This window comes from Rattus norvegicus, chromosome 4 (assembly GCF_036323735.1).
Source record: "Rattus norvegicus strain BN/NHsdMcwi chromosome 4, GRCr8, whole genome shotgun sequence".
NCBI classification, from domain to species: Eukaryota; Metazoa; Chordata; class Mammalia; order Rodentia; family Muridae; genus Rattus; species Rattus norvegicus.
In genome coordinates, this window is record NC_086022.1 from 68,820,342 (window position 1) to 68,840,633 (window position 20,292).

Sequence of the window (20,292 nt, forward strand, 5' to 3'; positions counted from 1 at the left end):
AAACACAGTATCCATCCCTCTTTTCCTGCCTTTTGCTCTGTAGTACTTGAAATCAAACCTCCCTAGCCTTGTTGTAAAACGTGGGTTTTTTTCTTTTTTCTTTTAATGTTTCTTTTTCCTACAAACAGCCCCATACTAGGCACCATTTGTAGCTGTTCTCTGCAGGTTCAATTTCAAATGCAGTAAGCATTTGAACATATGAAGACCAAGTGTAAAAATGTTTTTAGATCATTAAAGGTGAGAGCAAAATCTATGGAAGAATGGCTCAGGTAGAAGACTGATACTGGTTCTTATTTGTATAATGCCATGAAAATTGGGCAAGCCATAGCTAAATATTTTAGATCTCAAAACGCACGGTGCTTTAACTGTGGAAGATAGCCATTTGTAGAGACTGTAACCAAGCCACCCTTGGAATGACTGGTGCTTTAATTGTCAGAAATATGGTCATTTCTAAGGGCATCTCTAAGGACAATGGTTTTTCTAAACATAAACAACAAAGAAGGCCTAGTTTCCCAGGATGTTCAGGCAATATGGCAAAGGGTTACAACTGGACCAACAAATATAAGTCCAAGAGAGATATCCAAGGCAATTTCTTGTCATCAGAAATAAAATTGGAGGCCTAACTCTAGATCCTACAGCAAAAGTAGAAGCTTTTCCCCCATCAGCCAGGAAATAAAACACAAGCAGGAAAACCCCAACCATCTTCTACTGAAGATCTAATGCATGCTACTGTGGGTACTGCTGCTCTAGACTCAGCCATAGTCCCCTAGATCCAATGGTACAAAATAACTACTGGAGTATACGGTCCTTTGCTACCAGGGACAGTAGGAATGGTCTTGGGAAGGAGTGGATTGACTTCCCAAGAATTCATTGTGCACCCAAGAACTATAGATAAAGATTTCAAAGGAGAAATTAAAGTCATGGTCCATGTAAAAAGAGAGATGCAAGTGAGCACAGGCGACAGGACTGCTCAGCTGTAACCGCTTCCCTATATCAAAGGCAAGGCTGTTCCAGCAGAAAAACCAGGTGGACTTGGAAATACAGGAAAACACGTGTTTTGGCAAACAGTTGTTAATAACGGAATCCAAAATTAAAGTTGCAAGTGAACAACATTAAAATAGAAGATTTGGTGGATACAGGAGCTGATGTAACTATCATCTCACAAAAATCTTAGAATTTAGAATGGCCACTTCAAAAGGTGTACACCTAGTTTCTAGAAACTGTATTCACACAGCTTGGGTACGGCTCTCATCTCATCACCTCATTTGAGGAAATAAAAGTGACATTTACTAAGAACAAGAAACCCATGACTTGGTACAACCTCCAACAAGCCAGGGAGCACAAGTACCCATCAGGCCCCAGATGATTTTCACTGTGGAAGGGGATCTCTACATAAATGGCTTTCTTCACACACTGCATTCTATAAGTCTCCAGAGACTCCTTTTGATCTCAGCCATTGTGGACATCTTCAAATAACTGACAGTGAGATACCTGGTTTGGGTTCCAAACAATGGTATTATATAAATCATTATTCTCACTCAATCCTATCTTCTAAAATTGTAGAAACAGGCAAGAAAGGCAATTTGAAAGCCTTCAACATTATACTACAGTTGTAGTAGGTACTAATTGCAGAGTTCTCTATTAACTAATAAAATCAATGAAAAAGCTGCCATCATGACAGTTATTTAATATTAAATAACATTCATGAGTTACTTAGCCTTAATTAATGAACAAAGATGTCTAATTGTTTAAAGATAGGCTTATAAAGAGATAAAGTCTTCCAGGTTATCTGGAGATTCTGGTGTCTACCAAGTTGCTTCCTTTGTGCTTTTTTTTGGAATGGCTCCTTCATCTCATGTAAAGCAGCATCCCTTCTCACCACACATACCTGTCGTCCGTACTCCTGCCAAGAACCAAACTCATCCATCCAGTACCAAGCCCACTCAGTAGTGAGGATGAAGTGTGGGGGCTTGGTGACCGAGGAAGCTGTGGAGAGTCGGCGAGCCAGAGTGTGACCAAGCTTCATGGAGTTAAAGTCCAGATTATCAAAGTGGAAGCCAGCGGCTGACTCTGTGTATACAATCCTGCAAACAAAGTAAAGAGCAGATGGAAACTTTCCAGTCAGACAACACCGCCATTGTGCTTCCATCTATGAGAACACACGATGGGAAGATACGAACAGCAAATATGTTGTACTCAGTTCTCTGAATGTTTCTAAAGGTGGGGAAAGCTGCTTTTTAGGATCAGTGCTTCTCCTCTGTGATACAGAAGACCAGATATTATAAAAATTCTGACTGTAAATACAGAAATGTTGGTTAAAATATTCTTCTTTAAAACAATCAGGGCTGGAAATACGGCAAGGGCAGAGCAGTAACAGCACCCTGGGTTAACCTCCAAAGCTACAAAAACAAAAGGCATTATGAAACTGTCAGAATGTGCAGAAATCCTTACAAGACAAAATTAACAATAGCTAGCATTTGCTGGCACCTGCATAAAATAATTTAGGTTTAGAAGACTCAATCTTTACAACCCTATGGGATAGGACTATTAGTACCACGTAACAAATGGAAAAGTAAAAGCCCATGAATGCTAAGAAACACATCTGAGCAAATACAGCCCACAAACAAGGTATAAAGGAGACAGTCTAACTACACAGCTACACTGCAAGCCACCAGTCCAGGCTCCTTTCAAAATGTGGTAATGCTCAAAGACCAAAGGGAATCACAAAACCAGAAAGGAAAGTGAGGACAGTGTCAATGAGTAGGACAGAGTTGTGGTTTTAGCAGCCAAGATAAGGGTAGGGACACAAGCAAATGTAGTATCTGAGTAAGAATGGAGGCCAAATCTAAGGAGAGAGGTTTTTTCCCCTCTAGTGCTGGGTAATGAACCAAGGGCTTCCACACACACTAGGGAACCACTCCTCAATTGAGCTACAGTCCCAACTCTCTCTTAATTTTGAAGCAGTCACTAAGTTGTGCAGGCAGGCCCTGAACTTGTGACCCTCCTGCCTCATCTTCCCAAAGAGACGGTATTACAGCCCTGTACCCCTAGACCCAGCTCTGGAAGCTAGGCCTGGTAGCACATCCCTGTGATCCTAGTATTTGGGAGGTCTAGGCAGGACCAGAAGTTCAAGGTCATTCTCAGCTGCACAGTGCTTTGGAGGACAGGCAGTTACTTGAGACAACACCTAGACAAATGAGAGGGAAAGGGAGAAGGAAAGAGAGAGAACAGAGACAGAGTTCCATACAGATAGATCCCAGAAACATGTCAAGGCAGTCCGTAGGAAATTCACCTGCATACACATGGGCTCCCCAGAACTTTCAACCAGTCAAGCCTCCCACAAGTTTTAGGATGTTTCACACTTCTACGTGAGAATTAGCTGTAAGGATAGTGATTCCCAAAAAAGCAAACACAAACTCTCAGGAGGAATTTACTTCACAAGGATTTCCAGATGACTGAGACACAAACTACCATCTAAGGATGCAAACAGTGTAAAATGGTTCTTCCTAATTATCAAAGCCTACAATGGGATTAGAAACTTCAAAAAATAAGCAGGTAAACTGGAAAAAACAAGAAGATTTATGAGTAAGTAATAAATCATAAACTTTAGAGTCACAGATGGCCTCACTAGATCTCAGATGAGGCTGAACTCGTGGCCTGGGAATCCGAGAAGAGTCCCTGTAAACGCAGCAAAGAGGAAAGGGAGTGGAGGAGACCTCAGGAGAATGAATGGTGAAGCGAAGAACGTTCAGGGCGAACAGCACACACTTTATCAGAATCCCAGCAGCAGTTCTAGAAGGGACCAAGTCCAAGGGTGTGGTGTGCATAAAAATGAGAAAGACACAATTCTCCCAAACTCACAACAGCCATTGTAACTTCAAGTCAAGAATACAACCAAGTAATCTGTAAGCTGATAGATTTTAAATTCCTAAAGAACAAAATGGCAAGAAGCAGGAGGAGGAGTAAGGAGTGAGGGGAGGAGCCTTTCCTTTCCAGATGGCAGAACCTAGTATTGAGCTTCTATGGGTCACAGTGGGGGATTGGTAGACAAGAACTGACCAGAGACAGGGAACAGACAAACACACTGAAGAGGGGCACCCAGCAGGGGTGTAAAAACATGGTATCTGACAACTAGAACTAAAATGAAATGTGTAACATTTTACCAAATTTGGCTCTCTTTAGGTGGTTTTAAAAATAAACATCTAAAAATGAGTAGACACAGAGCCTGTATGATATGAGTGTGCTTTGTAGTTTAAATTTTATGACAGGTATTTTAATCATGAGCAAATTAATTAAAACTTTTCAAAGTAGTTATTGGAGAAACTGGTGAATCACCTAAAGATGAAATTGGGCTCAAATTTAATCACATAAAAAAGAGAATTTAGGAGACACCGCCGGAACCTGAAAGAAACAGACCGGATAAACAGTTCTCTGCACCCAAATCCCGTGGGAGGGAGAGCTAAACCTTCAGAGAGGCAGACAAGCCTGGGAAACCAGAAGAGACTGCTCCCTGCACACACATCTCGGACGCCAGAGGAAAAAGCCAAAGACCATCTGGAACCCTGGTGCACTGAAGCTCCCGGAAGGGGCGGCACAGGTCTTCCTGGTTGCTGCCGCTGCAGAGAGCCCCTGGGCAGCAGCCCACGAGCGAACTTGAGCCTCGGGACCACAGGTAAGACCAAATTTTCTGCTGCAAGAAAGCTGCCTGGTGAGCTTGGGACACACGGAAGCAGAATTTCTCTAGGACCGGGCACGTTCTGTGTTTACCGGAAGTCCCACACCCGCGCATCCCGGCCCGCAGCAGCTCTCTGCTCCCAGACCCGGTGAGAGAGAGACCCAACCGCCTGGTCAGGTGGGCACTCCTGAGGCTGCAGAGCGGAAGAGACCACCAACTCTGCTCACCCCTGCCCACATCCCTGGCCCAAGAGGAAACTGTATAAGGCCTCTGGGCTCCCGTGGGGGAGGGCCCAGGAGCGGCAGGACCCCTGCCTGAGACACCGCCGGAACCTGAAAGAAACAGACCAGATAAACAGTTCTCTGCACCCAAATCCCGTGGGAGGGAGAGCTAAACCTTCAGAGAGGCAGACAAGCCTGGGAAACCAGAAGAGACTGCTCCCTACACACACATCTTGGATGCCAGAGGAAAAAGCCAAAGACCATCTGGAACCCTGGTGCACTGAAGCTCCCGGAAGGGGCGGCACAGGTCTTCCTGGTTGCTGCCGCTGCAGAGAGCCCGTGGGCAGCACCCCACGAGCGAACTTGAGCCTCAGGACCACAGGTAAGACCAAATTTTCTGCTGCAAGAAAGCTGCCTGGTGAACTCAAGACACAGGCCCACAGGAACAGCTGAAGACCTGTAGAGAGGAAAAACTACACGCCCGAAAGCAGAACACTCTGTCCCCATAACTGACTGAAAGAGAGGAAAACAGGTCTACAGCACTCCTGACACACAGGCTTATAGGACAGTCTAGCCACTGTCAGAAATAGCAGAACAAAGTAACACTAGAGATAATCTGATGGCGAGAGGCAAGCGCAGGAACCCAAGCAACAGAAACCAAGACTACATGGCACCATCGGAGCCCAATTCTCCCATCAAAACAAACATGGAATATCCAAACACACCAGAAAAGCAAGATCTATTTTCAAAATCATATTTGATCATGATGCTGGAGGACTTCAAGAAAGACATGAAGAATTCCCTTAGAGAACAAGTAGAAGCCTACAGAGAGGAATCGCAAAAATGCCTGAAAGAATCGCAAAAATGCCTGAAAGAATCGCAAAAATCCCTGAAAGAATTCCAGGAAAACATAAATAAACAAATAGAAGCCCATAGAGAGGAGACACAAAAATCCCTGAAAGAATTCCAGGAAAACATAAATAAACAAGTAGAAGCCCATAGAGAGGAGACACAAAAATCCCTGAAAGAATTCCAGGAAAACACAATCAAACAGTTGAAGGAATTAAAAATGGAAATAGAAGCAATCAAGAAAGAACACATGAAAACAACCCTGGATATAGAAAACCAAAAGAAGAGACAAGGAGCTGTAGATACAAGCTTCACCAACAGAATACAAGAGATGGAAGAGAGAATCTGAGGAGCAGAAGATTCCATAGAAATCATTGACTCAACTGTCAAAGATAATGTAAAGCAGAAAAAGCTACTGGTCCAAAACATACAGGAAATCCAGGACTCAATGAGAAGATCAAACCTAAGGATAATAGGTATAGAAGAGAGTGAAGACTCCCAGCTCAAAGGACCAGTAAATATCTTCAACAAAATCATAGAAGAAAACTTCCCTAACCTAAAAAAAGAGATACCCATAGGCATACAAGAAGCCTACAGAACTCCAAATAGATTGGACCAGAAAAGAAACACCTCCCGTCACATAATTGTCAAAACACCAAACGCACAAAATAAAGAAAGAATATTAAAAGCAGTAAGGGAAAAAGGTCAAGTAACATATAAAGGGAGACCTATCAGAATCACACCAGACTTCTCGACAGAAACTATGAAGGCCAGAAGATCCTGGACTGATGTCATACAGACCCTAAGAGAACACAAATGCCAGCCCAGGTTACTGTATCCAGCAAAACTCTCAATTAACATTGATGGAGAAACCAAGATATTCCATGACAAAACCAAATCTACACAATATCTTTCTACAAATCCAGCACTACAAAGGATAATAAATGGTAAAGCCCAACATAAGGAGGCAAGCTATACCCTAGAAGAAGCAAGAAACTAATCGTCTTGGCAACAAAACAAAGAGAATGAAAGCACACAAACATAACCTCACATCCAAATATGAATATAAAGGGAAGCAATAATCACTATTCCTTAATATCTCTCAATATCAATGGCCTCAACTCCCCAATAAAAAGACATAGATTAACAAACTGGATACGCAACGAGGACCCTGCATTCTGCTGCCTACAGGAAACACACCTCAGAGACAAAGACAGACACTACCTCAGAGTGAAAGGCTGGAAAACAACTTTCCAAGCAAATGGTCAGAAGAAGCAAGCTGGAGTAGCCATTCTAATATCAAATAAAATCAATTTCCAACTAAAAGTCATCAAAAAAGATAAGGAAGGACACTTCATATTCATCAAAGGAAAAATCCACCAAGATGAACTCTCAATCCTAAATATCTATGCCCCAAATACAAGGGCACCTACATACGTAAAAGAAACCTTACTAAAGCTCAAAACACACATTGCACCTCACACAATAATAGTGGGAGATTTCAACACACCACTCTCATCAATGGACAGATCATGGAAACAGAAATTAAACAGTGATGTCGACAGACTAAGAGAAGTCATGAGCCAAATGGACTTAACGGATATTTATAGAACATTCTATCCTAAAGCAAAAGGATATACCTTCTTCTCAGCTCCGAATGGTACTTTCTCCAAAATTGACCATATAATTGGTCAAAAAACAGGCCTCAACAGGTACAGAAAGATAGAAATAATCCCATGTGTGCTATCGGACCACCACGGCCTAAAACTGGTCTTCAATAACAATAAGGGAAGAATGCCCACATATACGTGGAAATTGAACAATGCTCTACTCAATGATAACCTGTTCAAGGAAGAAATAAAGAAAGAAATTAAAAACTTTTTAGAATTTAATGAAAATGAAGATACAACATACCCAAACTTATGGGACACAATGAAAGCTGTGCTAAGAGGAAAACTCATAGCGCTGAGTGCCTGCAGAAAGAAACAGGAAAGAGCATATGTCAGCAGCTTGACAGCACACCTAAAAGCTCTAGAACAAAAAGAAGCAAATACACCCAGGAGGAGTAGAAGGCAGGAAATAATCAAACTCAGAGCTGAAATCAACCAAGTAGAAACAGAAAGGACCATAGAAAGAATCAACAGAACCAAAAGTTGGTTCTTTGAGAAAATCACCAAGATAGATAAACCCTTAGCCAGACTAATGAGAGGACACAGAGAGTGCGTCCAAATTAACAAAATCAGAAATGAAAAGGGAGACATAACTACAGATTCAGAGGAAATTCAAAAAATCATCAGATCTTACTATAAAAACCTATATTCAACAAAATTTGAAAATCTTCAGGAAATGGACAATTTCCTAGACAGATACCAGGTATCGAAGTTAAATCAGGAACAGATAAACCAGTTAAACAACCCCATAACTCCTAAGGAAATAGAAGCAGTCATTAAAGGTCTCCCAACCAAAAAGAGCCCAGGTCCAGATGGGTTTAGTGCAGAATTCTATCAAACCTTCATAGAAGACCTCATACCAATATTATCCAAACTATTCCACAAAATTGAAACAGATGGAGCACTACCGAATTCCTTCTACGAAGCCACAATTACTCTTATACCTAAACCACACAAAGACACAACAAAGAAAGAGAACTTCAGACCAATTTCCTTTATGAATATCGACGCAAAAATACTCAATAAAATTCTGGCAAACCGAATTCAAGAGCACATCAAAACAATCATCCACCATGATCAAGTAGGCTTCATCCCAGGCATGCAGGGATGGTTTAATATACGGAAAACCATCAACGTGATCCATTATATAAACAAACTGAAAGAACAAAACCACATGATCATTTCATTAGATGCTGAGAAAGCATTTGACAAAATTCAACACCCCTTCATGATAAAAGTCCTGGAAAGAATAGGAATTCAAGGCCCATACCTAAACATAGTAAAAGCCATATACAGCAAACCAGTTGCTAACATTAAACTAAATGGAGAGAAACTTGAAGCAATCCCACTAAAATCAGGGACTAGACAAGGCTGCCCACTCTCTCCCTACGTATTCAATATAGTTCTTGAAGTTCTAGCCAGAGCAATCAGACAACAAAAGGAGATCAAGGGGATACAGATCGGAAAAGAAGAGGTCAAAATATCACTATTTGCAGATGACATGATAGTATATTTAAGTGATCCCAAAAGTTCCACCAGAGAACTACTAAAGCTGATAAACAACTTCAGCAAAGTGGCTGGGTAAAAAATTAAGTCAAATAAATCAGTTGCCTTCCTCTATACAAAAGAGAAACAAGCCGAGAAAGAAATTAGGGAAACGACACCCTTCATAATAGACCCAAATAATATAAAGTACCTCGGTGTGATTTTAACCAAGCAAGTAAAAGATCTGTACAATAAGAACTTCAAGACACTGAGGAAAGAAATTGAAGAAGACCTCAGAAGATGGAAAGATCTCCCATGCTCATGGATTGGCAGGATTAATATAGTAAAAATGGCCATTTTACCAAAAGCAATCTACAGATTCAATGCAATCCCCATCAAAATACCAATCCAATTCTTCAAAGAGTTAGACAGAACAATTTGCAAATTCATCTGGAATAACAAAAAACCCAGGATAGCTAAAGCTATCCTCAACAATAAAAGGACTTCAGGGGGAATCACTATCCCTGAACTCAAGCAGTATTACAGAGCAATAGTGATAAAAACTGCATGGTATTGGTACAGAGACAGACAGATAGACCAATGGAATAGAATTGAAGACCCAGAAATGAACCCACACACCTATGGTCACTTGATTTTTGACTAAGGAGCCAAAACCATCCAATGGAAAAAAGATAGCATTTTCAGCAAATGGTGCTGGTTCAACTGGAGGGCAACATGTAGAAGAATGCAGATCGATCCATGCTTATCACCCTGTACAAAGCTTAAGTCCAAGTGGATCAAGGACCTCCACATCAAACCAGACACACTCAAACTAATAGAAGAAAAACTAGGGAAGCATCTGGAACACATAGGCACTGGAAAAAATTTCCTGAACAAAACACCAATGGCTTATGCTCTAAGATCAAGAATCGACAAATGGGATCTCATAAAACTGCAAAGCTTCTGTAAGGCAAAGGACACTGTGGTTAGGACAAAACGGCAACCAACAGATTGGGAAAAGATCTTTACCAATCCTACAACAGATAGAGGCCTTATATCCAAAATATACAAAGAACTCAAGAAGTTAGACCGAAGGGAAACAAATAACCCTATTAAAAAATGGGGTTCAGAGCTAAACAAAGAATTCACAGCTGAGGAATGCCGAATGGCTGAGAAACACCTAAAGAAATGTTCAACATCTTTAGTCATAAGGGAAATGCAAATCAAAACAACCCTGAGATTTCACCTCACACCAGTGAGAATGGCTAAGATCAAAAACTCAGGTGACAGCAGATGCTGGCGAGGATGTGGAGAAAGAGGAACACTCCTCCATTGTTGGTGGGATTGCAGACTGGTAAAACCATTCTGGAAATCAGTCTGGAGGTTCCTCAGAAAATTGGACATTGAACTGCCTGAGGATCCAGCTATACCTCTCTTGGGCATATACCCAAAAGATGCCTCAACATATAAAAGAGACACGTGCTCCACTATGTTCATCGCAGCCTTATTTATAATAGCCAGAAGCTGGAAAGAACCCAGATGCCCTTCAACAGAGGAATGGATACAGAAAATGTGGTACATCTACACAATGGAATATTACTCAGCTATCAAAAACAACGAGTTTATGAAATTCGTAGGCAAATGGTTGGAACTGGAAAATATCATCCTGAGTGAGCTAACCCAATCACAGAAAGACATACATGGTATGCACTCATTGATAAGTGGCTATTAGCCCAAATGCTTGAATTACTCTAGATCCCTAGAACAAACGAAACTCAAGACGGATGATCAAAATGTGAATGCTTCACTCCTTCTTTAAATGAGGAAAAAGAATACCCTTGGCAGGGAAGGGAGAGGCAAAGATTAAAACAGAGACTGAAGGAACACCCATTCAGAGCCTGCCCCACATGTGGCCCATACATATACAGCCACCCAATTAGACAAGATGGATGAAGCAAAGAAGTGCAGACTGACAGGAGCCGGATGTAGATCGCTCCTGAGAGACACAGCCAGAATACAGCAAATACAGAGGCGAATGCCAGCAGCAAACCACTGAACTGAGAATAGGTCCCCTGTTGAAGGAATCAGAGAAAGAACTGGAAGAGCTTGAAGGGGCTCGAGACCCCGAAAGTACAACAATGCCAAGCAACCAGAGCTTCCAGGGACTAAGCCACTACCTAAAGACTATACATGGGGGCTGGAGAGATGGCTCAGTGGTTAAGAGCACCGACTGCTCTTCCTGAGGTCCTGAGTTCAAATCCCAGCAACCACATGGTGGCTCACAACCATCTGTAATGAGATCTGATGCCCTGGTCTGGTGTGTCTAAAGGCAGCTACAGTGTACTCATATATAATAAATAAATAAAAAAAAAAAAAGACTATACATGGACTGACCCTGGACTCTGACCCCATAGGTAGCAATGAATATCCTAGTAAGAGCACCAGTGGAAGGGGAAGCCCTGGGTCCTGCTAAGACTGAACCCCAGTGAACTAGTCTATGGGGGGAGGGCGGCAATGGGGGGAGGGTTGGGAGGGGAACACCCATAAGGAAGGGGAGGGGGGAGGGGGATGTTTGCCCGGAAACCGGGAAAGGGAATAACACTCGAAATGTATATAAGAAATACTCAAGTTAATAAAAAATAAAAAAAGAGAATTTAAATATATAGTGTTATACTTAAAATGTTTGCTTTTAGAAAAAACTCAGAATTCTTTTGTTATTGCAATAAAGGAAGATTTCTTAAGACATATAAAGTACAAAACCACAAAGGAAAGGAAAAGATGAACAAATACTTCTCTATTAAAGGTGCTATTAGCTGGCTGAGTTTTTTACCTCACATTTAATATCCAAAAATGCAGACAGTGCCTCAAAATAAAAGGATAAATAAAAACACAGTTCTCCCTATGCCCAAAATATGTTTAAGGATGGATACTGCATAGGAAATTAACCAAAAACAGTTAATAAACACATGAAAAAATTTTCCTCATTGGAAATCATGGCTATGCAACTGAGAAAACATTTTATACTCTAGACTTGTTAGCATGCAAATATTCAGCAATACCAATGTTGGGGGCACATCATTAAACACTGCTAATGAGGCTGGAAAGCACTACAATCGCCTGAAAAACCAATCTCCTGTCAGGGGGACAAACACAGCCTACTTCTCAGAAGACACTCTGGAAATCTCTCCATGTAAACACATGTATGCTACACAGAAGACTGACCCAATACAATCCTGGGCCTGGTGAACACCCTATCATCCCAGCCCTTGGGAGGTGTAGGTCAGACTGAGAGCTTACGGACAGACTGTGCCACATAATGAGACCCTGTCTCAAAAACCAACACTGAAAACCTTTTTCAAGGAAAAGAAACCACAATGCTATTAGACTCAAGACCTATCAGTATACAGCAAATGATTCAACTTATAGGTCCACAAATGAGCAAAGCTAATCTAAGGTGAGGGAAGTCAGTGAAGACAGATTTAGGAAGTGTGCCAAATGAAGAGCCTTCTATGGTGATGAGATCCTCTGTATTCTAGCTACACAGGCAAATACATTTACTAAAAGTAACTGAGCTGGATACTTAGTATTTGTGAATAACACTGTCTAAAATTAGCTTCAAAGAGAAAGATTATGGGTGGTATGTGGGCTATTTAATCTTCCTAAGGGAAATACGTTTTACATTCTTAGACAAGAGCAATTTGCGCATACACACTTTTTATCTTAGATTTCAAATTCTCTTTTTAGGGAGCTCAGTGGTTAAGAGCACTTGCTGCTTTTACAGAGGATCAGATTTTGGTTCCCAACACCCACTGTGGGTAACTCAAAATTGCCTACAACTCTAGCTCCAGGAGTGCCAATACTGTAGCCTCTGCAGGTGCCTTTACTCCCATTCATTCTCATTCTCATTCTCTCTCTCTCTCTCTCTCTCTCTCTCTCTCTCTCTCTCTCTCTCTCTCTCTCTCTCTCTGTCTCTCAAACAGACATGCACATTAACATAACCAAAAATAAAATGAAGCCCAACCTTTTTTATTTTAATAAAATTTATTTATTTTACGTGTATAGGTATTTTGTTTGCACAACTTTACCACATGAGTACAGTACCTGAAGAGGCCAGAAAAGGGCAAAAGATCCTCTACAATGGGAAGGAATTGCAGACAGTGAGCTACCATGTGGATGCCAGAACCAAACACAGGGTCTCTGGCAGAGCAATGAGTTCTCTACCTACTATGATACCTCTCTAGCCCATGCTCAAAATAAAAAAAATTATCTTTTTAGCAGTATGTCACAGCACATTTTAAAACAAATAATGGTTAAATACTTAAAAGACGACTACCTGGGTCTTACTTGTTTACATGAATTGGCTTTGTGAAAAAAATTAAAGACTAAAAACATTCAAGTTAAAACAATTTGGCTGTGTGACCTTGTGGAAAGACTGGAAGTTTACAAACTCCTAGTTTGTAAAGACAATCTCGATTGTCTGTAATAATGAGTAACTGTGTATATCAATCCCAGCAGCAACTGAGGTTACTTGATCTTGGTACCACCTTCTTTTCCCACAGCTCCTCCCTGAATGGACAACAGATAACTAGTATAAATCATAGCCAGTATAAACATAGGCTTCACCTCCAGAACAAGCTTTGGGGTGAGAGTGCGTGCATGGGCCTGTGCGTCTGCATCTGTGCATGCATGCACATACTATTGTTTACACTGAATCCCTTACGCTGCACATGAAAGGCTACACACAGCTGGGACAAAGGGCATGCTCTCACTCTCCTACCTGTCTTTACTGGGATTGCAATAAGCATTTTCAATAAGCTCCATGTTGTCCAGATCCTTCCATTCACCTCCATCCAAGAATTGCCACCGATATGGCAAATGAAAATGTACCCGATGGCACTTATCTAAAATGGAAACAGAGAGTAGTTAGCCACCCTAGCAGTGAGCAGTGTGGCCCCATCCTGTAACTGTCCATGGGATGACCCTGACTACTGGCCTGAGAACATCCTGGGAAGTTATGAGGACGTTATGCTTTGCTAATGCAGTGACATACTGAAGTACTACAGGTCTTACTATGTGAGTCTTCCCTTCAAACGGGACATTGCAAAATCTATGTGTTAGTCTAGAACATCATTCCATGACCATAAAGAAACTGATCATAAGAAGGTCCCAGCCCTGAAGAGGGCAGCCAAGCTGTTCCTTGTCTCTATACACAAAGATGAGGTCAGATTCCAGACTTAACGGAATCCACCCCAGATGGATGGCTGGATGTCTCAGGTATTAGAATCACAAGTTCGAAATAAAAATAGGGTTGGAAATACCGTTCAGTGACAGAGCACTTGCCAGGCACAGATAAAAGGCTTAGGTTCAATCTGTAATCAAAGGAAAGAAGGGAGGTTTGGAGGGAGGAAGGAATCCATGTAACCTTAACATCCTACTGAAGGTGGCTTGGTATCCATCAGTACCCATGACTCCGCTCAACTTTCTCTGTCATCTGTGCCACAGGCCCACACTGCCCTCCCCGTTCAAGCCCTTCCACCCTACCCTATCTTTGCTTCTGCTGTCTCTGACACTTTCCAAAGTCCTGTGAGTTTCTGTTACATCTGTACAGAGATAGTGAGGAGGATAGAAAGAAAAAAGGTTTGGGAAGTTCACTGAAATGGAGATATAACCAAGATGTAATCTATTAGAAAGATACTCAACCAAGTGCAGAATGTTCCTACATACAAAGCAGGAGATAGAGAGATTGGTAGCATTCTAATTAAATACACATACGAATGCAGATATTTCATGTAGAATCGTAAGGAAAGACGTTCATCATTTTGCATGTTTTGAATTAAGTCTTAAGACTTTAGTATGTAGTTTCCAAAAGTAAGCAACTGGTCAAGAAAAACAAGGAAAGTATGGGTGCAATAGTGCTACATAAGAACAAAACCAAATATACATATACATTAATATAAGAGACATATATACTACTACACATGTCACATCTTTCTAGACAGATACCCAAGAAGCAGGAAATCATTGTTTTTGTTTTTAAAGGACCTACTTGGATGCTAAGAAAATGGAGGTTGATAAAGATTCATTTCTTATTAACTGTAGTTAACCCATTTTAATTTGTATTTTTAAAAATTAATTAAAGCTAATTAACAGTTTAAAATTAAAATTTCCTAAAGTCTGTACATTCTTTCTCAATGTCAGATCTTTTCCAGATTCTACAAAAGGTACCACAGAGGAGCCTGTTAACATTGCTAGGGCTTGTCAGAGAACAGGCCAGGAGCTGTGTGTGGAGACCGCAAAAAGGGGCACAAGGTCAAGAGGCCTCAGGAAACAAGCTGGAGTATCCAGGCAAAGAAAGCTCTTAAATTATACAAGGCAGAACAAATCTCGGGAACTTGCAACTCCTTCATCTGTATAGAGTTTGCCCTTACATGACTCACACTGGACTCAGAAACGTATTGGATTCTTTATTTTTCTTTCCTTTATTGGATTTTTTTATTTACATTTCAAATGTTATTCCCTTTCCTGGTTTCCCGGACATAAGCACTCTATCCCATCCCCTTCCCCTTCTTCTCTAAAGGTGCTCCCCTCCCCATCCACTGCCCCCCCAATATTCCCTCTACACTGGGGGTCCAACCTTGGCAGGACCAAGGGCTTCTCCTTCTGCTGGTGCCCAACAAGGCCATCCTGTGCTACATATGCAGCTGGAGCCATGTCTCAGTCCATGTATAGTCTTCGGTAGTGGTTTAGTCTCTGGGAGCCCTGGTTGGTTGGCATTGTTATCCTTATGGAGTTGCAAGCCCCTTCAGCTCTTTCAATCCTTTCTCCAATTCCTCCAACAGAGGTCCTGTTCTCAGTTCAATGGCTTGATGCTAGCATTGCCTCTGTGTTTGACATGATCTGCCTGTGTCCCTCAGGAGACATCCATATCCAGCTCCTGACAGCATGCACTTCTTAGCTTCATCAATCTTATCTAGTTTTGGTGGAGATATATACATATATATATATATGTATATATATATATACACACACATACATACACACACATATATATATATATATGTATGTATATATATATATGTCACATGTGTGAGGCAGGCTCTGAATAGCTGTTCCTTCAGTCTCTACTCCAAACTTTGTCTCCATATCCCCTCCTATGAATATTTTTGTTCCCCCTTTTAAGGAGTGAAGCATCCACACTTTGGTCATCCTTCTTCTTGAGCTTCATGTGGTCTGTGGATTGTATCTTAGGTAATTCGAGCTTTTGGGCTAATATCCAATATCAGTGAGTGCATACCATGTGTGTTTTTCTGTGATTGGGTTACCTCACTCAGGATGGTATTTTCTTTTTTTTTTTTTTTTTTTCGGCGCTGGGGACCGAACCCAGGGCCTTGCGCTTCCTAGGCAAGCGCTCTACCACTGAGCTAAATCCCCAACCCCAGGATGGTATTTTCTAGTTCAATCCATTTGCCTATGAATTTCATGAAGGCATCGTTTTTGATAGCTGAGTAGTACTCCATTGTGTAGATGTACCACATTTTCTGTATCCATTCCTCTGTTGAAGGGCATCTGGGTTCTTTCCAGCTTCTGGCTATTATAAATAAGGCTGCTATGAACATAGTGGAGCATGTGTCTTTGTTGTATGTTGGAGCATCTTTTGGGTATATGCCCAGGAGTGGTATAGCTGGGTCCTCAGATAGTGCAATGTCCAATTTTCTGAGGAATCTCCAAATTGCTTTCCAGAGTGGTTGTACCAGCTTACAATCCCACCAACAATGGAGGAGTATTCCTCTTTCACCACATCCTCGCAAGCATCTGCTGTCCCGAGCTTTTGATCTTAGCCATTCTGACTGGTATGAGGTGGAATCTCAGGGTTGTTTTGTTTTGATTTGCATTTCCCTTATGACTAAAGATGTTCAACATTTCTTTAGGTGCTTCTCAGCCATTAGATATTCCTCAGCTGAGAATTCTTTGTTTAGCTCTGTACCCATTTTTAATAGGGTTATTTGGCTCGCTGGAGTCTAACTTCTTGAGTTCTTTGTATATTTTGGATATCAGTCCTCTATCGGATATAGGATTGGCAAAGATCTTTTCCCAATCTGTTGGTTGTTTTGTCCTAATGACAGTGCTGTTATGGTCCAGACATTGTGGTCAAATCAAGAGTTCCTGTTCCCTGCCTGAAGGATACTGGCGGAAATGCCGGGAGGTGAGCAGAAAGCACCCACTGTTGAAAAGCTATGTTGACAAACTCCAAGTACAAGCAAACCCTGGGTAGCCTAAGGAAAATCTCCGTGGAAGACATCAGCTCCAGAGCACAAGTATCTCCCCCATGCCCACCAGACTAAGGCCTCAGAAAGGACCCAGGGACCCAAGGCTGTGGCTAAGAGTAGACTTGGAACAGAATGTGGTGCTCAGGCCAATCACAGCTGGAGGCCCCTGGGAAAAGCCCCTGCAACCATAGCAACTGGTGAGAATTTCAGCACAATAGTAAATGCAGGAAGCAACCCTTCCTCCCTGACACCCTGCCCTCTTTATCTGCCTCCTTGCCTTCTTCTAAAGCCCCTACCTCCATACAATCCAGGCCCTAGGCTTCCCGGCTGAGTTACATAAGTGTAGTCTCAATTTGGAAGGCGAAGCACCCATATCCACACCTGCTTCCTTCTCATGTACCTTGAAATGACAGGCAAGAGAGACAAGGAAACGTAAAAAGTACTCAGCAGCAATGAAAAGTGCTCCAAAGTGAACAGAATCGCTTAAGAATCCCTGAACTACAAAGCAGGCAGAATAAAACTGAAGCAAAAAGAGGTAAAAATCAATCAATCAATCAATCAATCAATCAATCAATCAAATAAATCTTTAAAAACAAGTTGGCTCAGTAGTTAAGAGCACTACTCTTCCAGAGGACTCAGGTTTGCTTCCCAGCACTGACATGGTGGTTCACAACCTTCTGTAAGTCCAGTTCCAAGGGGTCAGACACCCTCTTCTGGCCTTCTTGGGCACCAGGCACAAGCACAGTACACAGACATACACTTAGGCAAACCACCATACACATAAGATACAATTTAATTTGAAATAAAATACATAAAAGAAGTGTAGTACAACATACAGTAAGTGTTTACCACTGGAGAAGGATGAAGGAGACGAAGAACTTTCTGCTCTGCTGTGTACTACCTAACTCCTTCACAAAGTAAAATTCATGAATTATCTGTATGACATCCAAAGACTAAAAATGGCTGCAGTCATAAGACTTGGGAAGAATCTTTAGTCAAAGACTAAGTTGTCAGTAAAGATCACTAAGTTTCTGTGAAAATACTGACCATACAAGGATTACTCTTTGTGGTCAAGGAAGGCAAGCAGGGGCCACCGGCCCAATACTTGAGGAACCTTGAGCAATGTTCTAAGTACTAATACAAGTATCTCCATCTCCTCACTGAGGTTGTCCCAGTTTCCAAGACTCCCCTAAGCTGTCACCCTACAGAAGTGGCAATTAGCTTTCACTAGACTAAGTAGCCCCATTTCACGACACTCTGTGGTCACTTGGCACTCACCTGGTACAGATCCAAAGGCCTATATTCCTAAAAATTCATCAACAGCTTCATTTGAAAATGCAAATAATTTTTCTACCCTCAACAAAAGCAGATTCAGAACTCGTTTGGCAAGACCCCCGCCCTGTCTAAGGATGCCTTCAAGCAGTTCCAGTAATGAGAAGCAGTTCCTCTCCGCTGAGAGGAAGAGCGTCTAACTTACCTTGGAAGCTACAACTCTTCCGAATATGGTACAAGCAAATCTGCTCACTCTCCTCCTGGCTAAGAGTGCCTGGGGACACTGAACTGTCTTTTCTTTCTACAAAGAAACAGCACACAAGATGTCAGCTGTTATCGACACTTTTCATGTAGGATCACAGCACTTCACAGCTAAAAGGAAGAAGGATTTATCTATCCATTGCTGTGCAAAAGTGGCCCAGGCAAACTGACAGGACCTATCCTTTGAGGAATACAAGTACCCCCAGTCACACAGGTGGGCACCTGACTTTTAGGGTGAATCCTAGATACCTAGCACGTTGCTCTTTACTAAGTCCAGGACACCACAGAGGGTTTTGTTTTGTTTTGTTGTTTCGTTTTTTTTTTTTTTCAACTCTGACTATCCATCCAAGTCACTAGGAAGGAAAAGTAGAAAGGTATTTTATAAATCACATTTAATTTCTACAGCAAATATTTGTCAGTGAGGTCTTTAGAACTGGGTACTAACAAAAAAAGGTAATTTGTGGGAAGTTTTATCTCCAAATAAAATAGTCTTAATTTTACTTTACTTGCAGGGCTCTTAAAATAAGACAAGCATAGTAAGTTCTTTCATAGTATACCTTTCTTATTACCATCCCACTGTGTCTTTGCCTATTATATTTACCCTGTTCACTTAAACCTAAGTGAGAATAAAAACTCATTTATACCCTCGCCTCCTTCACTATCCTATCACCTGTCCTCTGTTAGCTGCATCCTCCCTTTCTTATGAACTCCTGGATATTCCATAGACTGGGCCTCAAAATCCACACCTGTGAGACCCTGAAGTTCTCTATCTCCAGAGTAGTGACTGTTTGAGACCTGAGCCACTCACCAGTGGATCTGTCCCTCAGTTTTCAATAAAGTCATTCATAATCCAGATGATGCTTCAAACATCATTTAAAGCAAAACCTCTGTATATATTGAGGTTAACAAAAATATCGGAAGAGACTCCTCAGTAAGTGCTTGCCTTGCAAGCTTGAGGATCACAGGTCAATCCCCCAGAACCCACATTCTTAAAACTCCAAGTGAGGCTAGAGAGACAATTCGGTTAAGAGCACTAGCCGCTCCTCCAGAGGACACATGCTCACATACTAGCACCCACATGGTGTCTCACAACTATCTGTAACTCCAGTTTCCAAGGGGTCTGATACCATTCTCCTGATCTGTGGGCCCCAAGCAAGTGATGCACAGACAGGCAAACAGATATACATAAGTAATAAAATAGACATTTAGGCCGGGTATGATAATACCCCCTTTAGTCAAAGCACGTGGTAAGAGAGGCAGATGTATCTCTGTTGAGCTCAAGATTAGCCCAGTCTACATCAAGAGACTTTGCCTCAAAAACCACAAAACATTTATATTAAAGCTGGGCATGACTGGGTATGCTTGGAGTCCCAGCACTGGTGAGGTAGAGACAGACAGGTAGATCCCTGTGGCTTGCTGGCCAGCCAGCCTAGCCTATGTGGTGAGGCCCAGGACAATAAGGGAATCTGTCTCAAAGAAGCAAACCCAAGGGGGACAGTACTTGAAGAACAGCGCTTAAGACTGTCATCTGGCCTCTACTCATACTAGTATACATGACCTATTTACATATGAACATACCTATATGTGCACAC

At 41.7% G+C, this 20,292-nt stretch overlaps 1 protein-coding gene across 2 annotated transcripts in view; it reads right to left on the minus strand.

The window, feature by feature from the left end:
* Positions 1–20,292, minus strand: part of Parp12 (poly (ADP-ribose) polymerase family, member 12) — a 57,804-nt gene that overhangs the window by 26,931 nt on the left and 10,581 nt on the right. For both annotated transcript variants that reach the window (XM_006236346.5, NM_001108623.2), the window contains exons 4-6: positions 18,645–18,740; positions 13,678–13,801; positions 1,889–2,084 (exon numbers count right to left, since the gene is read on the minus strand). In XM_006236346.5, coding sequence (XP_006236408.1) covers positions 1,889–2,084; positions 13,678–13,801; positions 18,645–18,740 — 416 coding nt within the window. The remainder of the gene's footprint in view (positions 1–1,888; positions 2,085–13,677; positions 13,802–18,644; positions 18,741–20,292) is intronic.